Source organism: Sinocyclocheilus grahami, unplaced genomic scaffold (genome assembly GCF_001515645.1).
Source record: "Sinocyclocheilus grahami isolate Dianchi unplaced genomic scaffold, SAMN03320097.WGS_v1.1 scaffold334.1, whole genome shotgun sequence".
Taxonomy (NCBI): Eukaryota; Metazoa; Chordata; class Actinopteri; order Cypriniformes; family Cyprinidae; genus Sinocyclocheilus; species Sinocyclocheilus grahami.
In genome coordinates this window covers 1,105,023-1,117,223 of record NW_015505513.1, presented here as the reverse complement: position 1 = coordinate 1,117,223, position 12,201 = coordinate 1,105,023, and the positions used below count along the sequence as shown (strand labels likewise).

The following is a 12,201-nucleotide window of genomic DNA, read 5'->3' as shown; positions in this document are numbered from 1 at the left end:
TCTCTCTCTCTCTCTCTCTCTCTCTCTCTCTCTCTCTCTCTCTCTGTTTGTATACAAAAGTCAATAGGGTTCAGTGTTGTTTTGGACTCCATTGACTTTTCACAGAAGAAGTAAAGTAATACCGGATTGGAACAACATGATAGTGAGTCCCAAAGATTTCCATCTATCCATTTCAGGTCTTTATCTTGAGTCTGCTGTTGATGTATAATACAATGTGTGTGTACAATATACCTGACCCATAAAATCCACAAAGCCAATGTTGACACTTGACATCCAGAACACCAGTGTATGCTAATTTCCGTCAGTGATAGCATTAATGGCCAATGTTTTGCTCTCTCCAGTCTGAACACCCAAGCTTGACAGCCAAGGCAACAAACGAAGGCTACAAATGAGACATTATGTTCAGCACATTTCCCTCCACATTATTTTTTCGCCCTGTTTTTTTTGTGGAAACACTCAGAAAAGCTGATATCACCACTGGAGTGTTTACCAGAGGCTGGAGTGACTCTCTTGCAAAGCGAGCATTCTCCAAGTGCTGCTGAAATTGCTTTCGTTTTTCCTCCTCTGTTTTAAAGTACTCACGCTGAGAGAAACACTTAGCCAGTGGAGGGAGAGCAGCCTGACGTGAGGTACTGATGAGCCTGCCAATCTATCTCCTGACACACAGGTATGACCTGGAGTGGTGCCAAACAGCAGTGCATGTTCTGCCTATAAACGGCGAATGGAGCCCTGAAAGTATAAGGGGGCCCCACTCACTTATATTTGAAGTAGGTTCGGGATGAATTGGGCTTGCCTTGAGTGCATTGATGCTGTATGGGGAAAAGGATGGAGAGAACCCCATAATTCAAGAGGCTAGTTAAAAGCTGGTCCGATACCATTAAAATAATAATCTGACTGACATTGTTGAGTCTTCAAATTGTGAAATGTAAGGAGACAGCAAAGGCCACTGAAGGTTCTTTAATCAAAACCATGACTCATTTAGGACAAGTTCCCTAAATAGAATGTGATGTTCCACATTGTGTGGTCTGAGCCAGTTAAAAACAACCATTCTTTATAGAGTAAGACTCTTAATGGGCATCTGCTAAACATGCTAAAATGATCAGGTAAAGGAACGTTTTAAGTACATTAATATACATATAATACATTTAAAAATATATTAAATATATTTAAATATTTATTTATTTTAATGCATTTTTCAATGCAATATTTACTACAAATATAATAATTATTTATTTATTTATTAGTCATTTGGGGAAAGGCTCTCTTTGACTATAGCCCTATTTGGACGGGACTAGTTTTCTAAACTATGTTTGAGTTTCGATTCTTTTCACCTGACAATTTTCATGTACCAATTCGTACGGGACTAACATCTCCGTGTTTATTAGACCGAGGGTCTGTTTTGTACATCTGGGCATTACAGAGATCACGCGCTCTATATGCATGCATTGTAGGAGTGTAACGATTCACTCGTTTTCTTGATGCATCGATTATGCATCGATTATACATCGATCCGAACGTGGATTTTTGAATCATGAATCGTCGATTTTGGACAGTAATCGATTTAAAACACTAAGAATCAAATTAATCGCGATTCAATGCTTTCAAAATATATACACATTAAATTACTACAAGCACGAATTAACGGAGACCTTGAACAGTGTTCTTGAACAGCAGCTGATGTGTGATCTCTCCTTAGTACTCATGGTCAGTAATGCTAAAGTAACCTAGTTTTGCTTTTCTGTAGTTTTTCAATGGCTCTCGGTCATGTCAACGACATTACCTGAGCAGGTAATAACTAATTATGTGCAGAAAATTGAAATAATTGTTTGTAGTATATAAAACAATCATAAAATTGTCATTATGAAAAAATAGATTACAAATGATTGATTATTGTCCAGCAGTCTATTTGATTGAAAAAAAATAAATAATGATGGCTACACCCCTGGTGCAACAAAATGTTAGCCTATACATAATACTTTTAAAGCTCTTTTATTTATTTATTAGTTTTAATCATTGTTTACATACATTTCTACATATGCCATGTCATGCCATAGCATCATTAAACTAGCATCTAACAATGGACAAAAGTTTTTTTTTTTCTCTCTCTAACCTATGGTTCTCTAACCATAAAAGGATGCTGTGTAACTTGCCCCTGACTAAGCATTTAAAGAATTTAGGGGAAGTATTTGAATAATACTGTGAATGCACTTAAAGAATGCAGAATCAAATCGAATTGAATTGTTCTGAATTTGCAAAAAACGTTCTTGAATCGAATTGAAAACCTATGAATCGTGAATTAAATCGATTCGCTGTCTACCCAAAGATTCACAGCCCTAATGCATTGTGTATTGTCATTTGGATTGATTATCATTAGTATAACCACATTTTTACTACAAATACCATGGTTAAGCTATGGCTAGTATAGCAAAACCATGGTTAATTTGTGTTTACTTTAGTTTAATTATTTCATTTTTTTTTTTTATTTGTAGTAAATCCATGTTTAATTTTCGTAAATGTATGTAATTAAAACATTATGTAATTGAGTAGCCAGTATTAACAGTTTATGTGATATGGCTCTTGATTTTATTATTATTATTTATGTATTTATTTATTTTTTATTTCCTTGCCGGGAGGCAAACATATAAAAAAAATATGCGTTGTAAGATCTACAGTTATTCACGTTGGCCAAAACACAAGGAAACACGTTTTCTCAGAGGATCGCTGAGTTTGCCGAAAAATAGTAAGTAATTTGCTCTGGAATTATTACAGAGGTTGTGCGAGAAAAACACATGGCAGATTTGGACGGGATTAAAATCGCAAAGTATGTCTGTGAAACACAAATTTTTCTAACGACACCCTGTAAAACTAGTCCCGTCCAAATAGGGCTTATTTTAACTTTTCTAAGAACATGACATTATGAGATTTTCTTTTTGAATATTTAATCTTTCTAGCATTTGTTCATCCATACCCTTATTTAAGGACAGCTATCACACACATAATACACATTTTGTCTTTATGACCCCTAAAAATATCAAAATGAAAAAGCATTATCATCACAGAAGAGGCGTATTAAAAAAAATTACTCTAAATTACATATTTAAGGATTTTTTTTGAAGAAGAAACTGATAAATAAAATGTCGTTGACCATGATAACACGTGAAAAAGTGTTCAAATAACTATTCACACGTATCTGATACTGAAGCCATTGTGCATGATTAATTAACAGAACAAATAAAATACTTCAACTTACCCAGTTTTTGCGAAATTCGTCCAGTAAGTCATTACCACCGCTGAAAGCATGACATCGTTCTTGGAGAAATTACAGTTAAAGAGATCAGTGGGGCCAATCATGGGAATTCCAAACACATAAGGCACCTCGTCTCCATGTGCTGAATCTGACCAGCTAGGTTTCATTTCGCTCTGACAGTGGTGGTAGAAAGCATAAAAGTAGGTAGGAGATCCGTATTGAGCATGAAGGTCTGCCGTAGCTACCGCTGGCGCCACCCATTGGTGATCAGTAAACAGTGCAACTAGAGTCTTTCGCCTGGTCTCCGGGTTCTCCTTGTCAGCCCAGTCGGTATACATGAACTTGATGGTTTCTCGAAGCGTGTCCTTGCCCTCTGGATAACCATAGAGGTGGTCCACAAAATCAGACACAGCAAAGTCAAAGTCGTTTGCAGAGACACCATCCTCACTGTCCACGATGCCATCCACAAATTTAAAACCCTCACCCTGGTTGACGCCCAACATGATGTCATAGTTGAGAAACTCTCCCTGTTCCATCAGAATTTGGGGGTCATCAGGGATGACATCACCATCAATAACTGGACCAAAAGCAATGTGGTACTTGGCCTGTGTGATGTACTGTTCAATCAGTTCCTTGTAGTTTTTGTTCTGTAGACATTCCACCAGATCTATAGTATCTAGCATATTGCAGCCCACCTTCTCAGCTAGTATGCGGGTGTATTTGGCTGGCTGGTAGTTGACGGCCCAGCTTGACAAAGCAGTCCCACTCTGGATGATGGCTTTCTGAAATAAGTCTGAAAATAAAAATAAAAACATTAATTAAAATTAAAGCATTATTTCACCGAAAAATTAACATTGCTTAATATGAGTCATGTGATGCGCAAGCACATTTAAGCTTCTACAAGAACCAATGAGTTTTGTTTGCATGTCAAGCAAGTGCGGTTGAGCTTCCATGAACCATATTTGATGTGCTCTATGAATGCGTGTTGATCAATATTTATATGTAAATAAACGCCTAAATTAAAACCTATTGAAACCATATGAATGGATCGTGTCAGAAGACTTTAAGCAGCTTGATTCATTTGGACTACTTTTATGATGAAAACTTTATGAAGCTTCCAAGTTTTAGGTGAACTTTCAGTGGAAGAACAGCAAGTTTCATTAAAAATATCGGTAGCACTTTAGTATAGGGACCAATTCTTACTATTAACTAGTTACTTATTAGCATGTCTATTATTCACATATTGGCTGTTTATAAGTACTTATAAAGCACATATTCTGCATGACCATATTCTACATCCCTAATCCTACCCAATACCTAAACTTAACAGCTACCTTATTAGTGAGGTCATATGATGTTGCTAAAAAGAACATTATTTTGTGTATTTGGTGTAATGAAATGTTTATGCGGTTTAAGGTTAAAAAACACATTATTTTCCACATACTGTACATTATTGTTTCTCCTCTATACCCCGCATTTCTGAAACACGTAGATTTTTACAAAGCTCATCGGTCTGAAAAGCGAGGTGTGCTCTGATTTGCCAGCTATTCAGTGCGTTGTGCGTCCAGCGGTCTTGCGGCAACCACATGTGACGACCCCGGGCGGGACTCCGCTTCGTCCACTGTGAATGCCGATCCGACGATCCACAGTGCGAAGTTGATGTATTTCCTCAGCGACCAGCATGGATCAGCTCCAGGCATGATATCATCCTCTTTTGGAAGGCCAAACAAAGTAGTTTCGCTTTCACAACGAAACACACAGTGCCTTCACGACATGGCGGCGGCGGCAACAACAATACTACAGCAAGAATAAAAGTTACACCTTCTTTTTTTGCGTGAAAATTTGGGCGGCGTTATGCAAATCTTCACACATTGTGACGTAGACATGTGGGGGCGTGTTAGAACGAGCCGTTTTAGGTAGGCGTGGTTGACTCTTAACTTTTATAAAGAATATCTCTTTGGATTTGAGACTTTAGTCTTTGCTACTTTACAGATCTTCTTTATGCACCAAGAGCTTGTAACGCTCCAAAGAGAAAGGAAAAATTGAAATCGCATCATATGACCCCTTTAACTATTGATAAGCAGCAAATTAGGAGTTTATTGAGGCAAAAGTCGTAGTTAGTTCTAGTTTGGAACAACATGGGAGTAAGTAAATGATGATAGAATTATTATTTTTTTAGTGTCTATCTATTTAACACAAATCAAAGTGAGAACTGAGGGAAAATAATGAGCATAATAACAATGAAATTGAAGAAACAAAAAGCAAGGTGCTTGTTTATTTCATATTGTATATTACAATGTGTCATCAAAGACTTCATCTGGACTTGACCAAAAAGCGCTTGAAAATTAAAGTGCATGTCGAATAAGAATGCTTTGTAATGAAGCCTGGGGTCTTTGTCCCTGCATAATGTTATATGGATAAGTAATATCAGACAGTGCCTGACATAGATGGCAACTAATATGCATATGCATTGATGCTGTACCTTTGTCAGCTCAGCCAGCCATGGCCATAACACGTTGACACAGATTGTGTCCTAGAAAATAGCAATACCTCAGGGCACGGTTCTCATTAGGCTAAACCGAGGCTTCTGACGCAATTTTCACGGAGTGAAAAATAGCCTTCACTCAAGTTTAAAATATCAAAAATGTGGAGACGGCACTACTGTCAAGAGCTTTCTAATGTATTGCCCATTAAAAATATAAATATCAATGCCCAGACAATGGAGCTTAGCCGACCCTTTCCATAAAACAAAGACTGATTACTCATAATATGTTTTAAACTAGGTTAAAGGAAGTCCAAATCAAACCGAGATGCATGATGGCTTTGCCAGGCACATTGAACGCATTGCAAGTGGGATCTGAACAATATTACAGGATAAATAAAAACAGGAAATAACAGAATTTTCCTTTTAAAAAAGACGCTCTTCTTTAGATCAGAAAATGATTTCACATCCTAAATAATGTATTTAATTAACCATACATTAATTACAGATATTATTATTATTATTATTATTGCAAAACAACAACAACAACACTGTAGAGTGCCTTGCATGCATCTGAAGACAAAGGGCTCAGGAGAATAGCAGGGGTAGCAAGTGAAATTAAATGCCCTTCTGCTTATTTTACTATTTACATTATGTAATTCATTCATAAATCATGGCCGACCTTTCAGACAGAACACCAGGAGGGAACTGTACATCTTGTCCTGTTATTTTGATCAAATATGGCACTTCCTTATTTGGGGTTGTGTTAGTGTTAGAGTAGCTGTAGCCAGAGGTCATTTGATCCATTACTAGATTTCGTCTGCTATCTAGCCAGGCTGGACATTGAATGTAAAATCTATTTTTATAGTGGGACAATTGAGTTCCAGATGAATGCCTTGTAGGGGTTGTTGCAATGAAAATTACATGCATCCAGCCACACTGGAACCAAGGGCTTTTGGTTCATAGAAGATCTTTCAATATATCAGTACAGAGGAAAGAGGGGATTGTGTGTTTGTTGTAAATGTAAATAAATAATGGTTTGGAAAATGGATTGGACCATTTTCACAAAAAATGGATCATAATCACAGTTTATTTTCTCATAATTGCAATTTAGGGCATGCTCAGACCTGTATTGCTTTTTGTACCATAACAGGGATTACATTTCTTTTTATTTGTAATTAAATGTTTTAGTTTGCTTTCACAAGCCAACATTTCTAAATGGACCAAAATTTGTTAATGCATGTCATATTATTCGAATGCAACTGGTCTCGTAGCAGGACGACAATTTAGCAGGCTTGCAGCACTCTTTCTAATCATTACTTATATTTATTTATGAGTCTGGACATAAATTAAGGCTACATCAGGACAGCAGTGCTTCACTAGACCTAGAGAAAGAGCAATTAGATAGTATTTCAGATAAAAAGGGGGCGTATTGATTATGAATTGCAGTGATGTGCTAGTACACCAATTCTGCCTCATCTTTGCTCCAGGTTAACTGATTCATTCTGCTAGCCAAACAAATAGTGCTGTCCTTCATGCAGCAGAATTCATGCATAAAGATATTGGTTCTTTCATCTGCTGGGCCAGATTGGTATCTTTCCAGATGTATATCTTTATAGAGTTTGCCTTCAATCAGGCCCAGATCACTTGATGATTGTTTTGGTGCAGATCTGAATTCAAATGTCATTTTCATATAAGCCTAAATTAAATTAAGGGAAAAATGCACTAGGTTCCAAGACAAACGCTCCAAACGAGCCAGGTTGAAAATGGTCTTAAAGGGAGAGTTCACCTCATGGTGTTCCAAAACTGTAAGAGTTTCTTTCTCATGTTGAATACAAAATAAGATACTTTGAAGAATGCTGTTAATCAAACAGTTGATGGTCCCCATCGACTTCCATAGTATTTATTTCCCTTCTATGTAGTCAATGGGGACCAACAACTGTTTGGTTCTTCAAAATTCTTTAAAATATCTTCTTAAAGGGGTCATATGATGCGATTTCAAGTTTTCCTTTCTCTTTGGAGTATTACAAGCTGTTCGTGAATAGATAAGATCCCTAAAGTTGCAAAGACTAAAGTCTCAAACCCAAAGAGATATTCTTTATAAAAGTTAAGACTCGTCCACGCCCTCCTAAAACGCCTCGTTTAAACGTGCCCCCACATGTCTACGTCACGATGTGGGAAGATTTGCATAACGCCGTCCAAATGTTCACGCAAAGAAAGAAGGCGTAACTTTATTGTTGCTGCCACCACCGCCGCCATGTTGTGAAGATGCTGTGTGTTTCATTGTGAAAGCAAAAATACTTAGTTTGGCCATCCAAAAGAGGACACGACTAGAAATTAGTGGTTAAGTTGTATTTACAACACTGTTCCAGAGCAGTTCAACCCAAATATTCAGATGTGTGCAGCACATTTTATGGAGGACTGTTTCCTGATCCTGGTAGAGTAGACTACAGTGCCGACTGTTCTGACTCACAGGCTATAAGTACGTTTTCATATTTAAAGCATTTGCCACTGATGATTCAAATGTGAGTTTTCAGCAGTGTAGAGTAGCACTTGTTGAGTTGGCGCTTGTCATTTCTCCGATCACAAATACAAACATGGTTTTATGTTTACGCGGCATGATGCAACGCAACGTGTAAAAAGACAGTATAAGTAATTATAATACATAATTATGTCCCCACTGGATGCAACAAATGCCTCGTTTATAATGGGTTTAATTAGTTTTGTCTCGTCGCTCCGGGACACGGCATCACAGTATGGTAAGGGGTGTAACATTTCCGTCACATGCTTGAGGTATTCGGCCAATCACAATGCACTAGATAGCTGGCCAATCAGAGCACACCTCACTTTTCAGACCGATGAGCTTTGTAAAAATTGACGCATTTCAGAAAGGCGGGGCATAGAGTAGAAACAATAATGTACAGTATGTGGAAAATAATGTGTTTTTTTAACCCTAAACCGCATAAACACATTTCATTACACAAAATAATGTTATTTCAGCAACATTTTATGACCCCTTAAAATTATGACAAAATAAAATATATTTTTGGGTGAACTATTCCTTTAATGTCTCATAATTGTGACTTTATTACCAACAATTGGGACATCAATTCTCTAAGCTATTGAGAGATATCTCTCAATAGTGATTATATTGTGACTGTGATCTTACACCTCACAATTGTGACTTCCTTTTTCGTCATTGTCATGTTATCTCATAATTGCAACTTATCATAATGTATGTCACAATTGCGAATTTATGTTTCACAACTGCAACTTTACATAAATCACAATGTGAATTTTCCATTTAATCTCACAATTACCCATTTTGGTCAGAAACTGGTTCCCAAAGAATGATCTGATAACACTGTACTATATCAAATTGTCTATAACAAAATGCTTTTTACCTTCTGAATAGTGTGACAGGGTCAGCAAGCTAACACAGGACGCCCCAGCTCCTGATCCAAATATAGTCACCCTTTTCGGGTCGCCTTTGAAAGCCTGGATATTCTCTTTGATCCAGCGGAGTGCTTGGATCTGGTCCAACAGCCCATAATTCCCTTTGGCTGCCTGGTCACCTGTACTCAGGAACCCTAGTGACAAACAAACACACAAAAAAATGCATTTAGAAGAAATCTCAGAAAGTTTTTTAAGGTTATTATTTTTAAGTAAACCCTAACTTATTAATATTCATTATTCATCAATATCTGAATTGTGTTTTTTTTCTCCACATAATCATTTTATTTCTCATAGACATCTGTGGGCCATTTTGATTAAAACTTGTTTTCATTCTAATTGTTTTTTTTCCTGACACACGTTCCCTCCAACAAACACATGTACACACAATAATCGCTGAACTTGACATCTGAATAGGCAGAGCACAGAATTCTAAAAAGACTCTTAATGGCATGCCTTGGTTACTTCATGTTAAGGGCACTAATGGCTGCCCTCGAAACCCTCTCATTATTTACCTCGGGACCCTATCTGTCCCACTAGCCTTTCACTAAAGTCATCATTGTGAAGAAAGAATAAAAAAGGCACCACTTTGGGTGCAAGAGACATGCTGTTAAGGCACAGAGGATAGTTCAAGGTTGCATTTTAGACACTAATAGGGTCATTCGACCGTCTTTATGGAAAAAGGCTGAGGTTACTTTCATGTTAATTGATGTAATTTAGATACTCATTCAAATTTGAATGTAGAGGTGCCCATAATTTCCATTGGGATAAGGGTCCATAGGCTTGATAGCATCTTTTTGCAGAGGTCTCCATATGGATAAAAGCTAGATTCTAATCAAAATTAACATTCAGTTTGCTAAAGGAGGGCAGTCCCTTCTCATTAAATGGTGATTTGTCTTTAGGCATTGTTTGACAAAATCACTTCTTATTTGAGTAGACACTACATCAAAGTGACAACATACAGCAACAAATATTTCCTAAAAGACTTTTTAAATAATCCCCATTGCTCCGATCGGCTTACGGTAAGTGTGCCAACCTTTAACAGGCTTGTCAATGTGCACAAAATCACAAACAGGTTGACAAATTAGCCGACTGTCTTAAACCCATTAGCAAGACCCGGAAAACCCTCAGGGGTGTCAATTCTGTTCCTTTGCCCAGTCTTGGATTTCCGATTCTGGCCTATGGCAAAAGGTACTTTCCTTGTACACCCGCTTAGGGGCTGGTCCGAGACAGCGCTGGACAAATAGGATGAGAAGCAAGGGAAGCAGGGCTAGCCACTGTGGCTTTTTGATAGAGGGACAGATCCAGTTGGTCATGCCTACACAGAAGGGGCTTGCTGTGGGAGAGGGATTACAAAGCCCAGGACAGCATCACTACTGTAGCTCAACTGGATAACCCAAGGCCATGGTCACATACAGAACATCATCATGGCAACGAGGGAAAAGAAGTCAGAGGAATTCTGTGAGTACATCTTACTGTAACCTTAATAGAAATGTCCTAGTATAAAGTACTAGAAGATATGCATGCAGAAAATTAATCCTTTCTCGAAACATTCATCAATTCCCTACAGCCAGGCCTCATCCAGTATCAAATGGAATATTGCTGGCAGTGTGATGAGGCACAGCTGGTGCATATTGCACCTTGTCCACTATTGTGTGTCTGCTATCTGTGAACCTGTCCATTCCAGGTATTCTTCAAAACCACTTCTAAGCCTGTCTCTTTGCATAGACCTTATAATGACTGTATAAGTGAGGGCACTCTATCGCTAGACTGAATCGATATAGAAAAGGACCGTAAATGACTTACATCATAATTATTTGAATTTCCTCTCAACTTTTGAAATAAATGTTGATACTGTAACTTTCACTATTCAAAACAGTCTAAAATGATCATTTATTAAACATAACTTGCAAAAATGGAAAATGAAAGGGCTGGAAAAAGTATCTTTGACAGCAATTATTTGGGGTTTAGGGAAAAGTGAATTTGAAATAATTATTTAAACATGTTAGTTTGTTATTTTAAACTGAAAACTGGTGCTTTTTTTAATTATTTAAAAATCTTTAATCTGCTCAGACAAGAAAATTCATACAAATATTAGGCCTTTAATACGGTACATTAAAATTCCTTTGATTAATCTTAAACAAATTACTATTGTATACTATCCACCCTTTTCCTGTGTCCCTGATGCTTTGCGTGAATTATAAGAATAACTTCTGTTAAACAGCAAACAATCAGCAAAAGGTTTGCTCTATGAACACAATAATAAGCAATGTCAAAAACTGCGTACAATGAGGTGACATTATTCTCACCAAAAGGAAATTTAAAAGTGTAAAAGCAATAATAAGTTGCTTTTAACATACCATGAATGACATACCTTAAAACTTGATTCTATCCATAGTAATATTTTGGATGGATTAAATAGCATTGCAGTAATATATGTCTATGTTACATAACAATTACATTTTAAAGCATCTGTGTGAAAACACTGGAAAGAGACGTGAGGATTTGGGAAGAAAAATGAGTGATCCTTAGTGCATTCCAGAGAATTATTCATGGGATATATAATGAATTCAGTCGGGAAAGCAGACCAAAAATGCAAAGTATATGTTGTCTTTTTTTCACACAGCAGAGTACAAAGGGGGAAAAATAAAATAATTAGGAGGAAAATAATGCAGTGGACTGAAAAGTATTCTTCTGTTGATATAATTGTTATATCATGTCACATTAAAATACCAAGCATTATGTTCTTCTTATGTAGCCTGTTTTGTAACCTTATGATTTGAAATAATGTGTTTCAGTCTTTTTGAGTAAAACTTTTCCAAACCAGAAGTGGCTCTCATAATTAAAAACACAGTGGCCTCATTCAGGAAAAAAAAGTGGATTGATTGAATGATTGATTGATATTTCTTAAGTAGTCTCGATATGTAGTTAATGTCAAATATTTCTTAAAAAGTGAGAGAACTAAACAGAATATGTGTGTGGGGGGGGGGGGGGGGGGGGTTTACAAGTTTCAAAAAGG

General features: G+C 37.0%; 1 protein-coding gene across 1 annotated transcript in view; it reads right to left on the bottom strand.

The window, feature by feature from the left end:
- The window catches only part of nlgn4xa (neuroligin 4 X-linked a), a 114,924-nt gene that overhangs the window by 34,519 nt on the left and 68,204 nt on the right, over positions 1 to 12,201 (bottom strand). Inside the window, exons 3-4 of the mRNA XM_016295340.1 lie at positions 9,134 to 9,319; positions 3,251 to 4,040 (exon numbers count right to left, since the gene is read on the bottom strand). Coding sequence (XP_016150826.1) covers positions 3,251 to 4,040; positions 9,134 to 9,319 — 976 coding nt within the window. The remainder of the gene's footprint in view (positions 1 to 3,250; positions 4,041 to 9,133; positions 9,320 to 12,201) is intronic.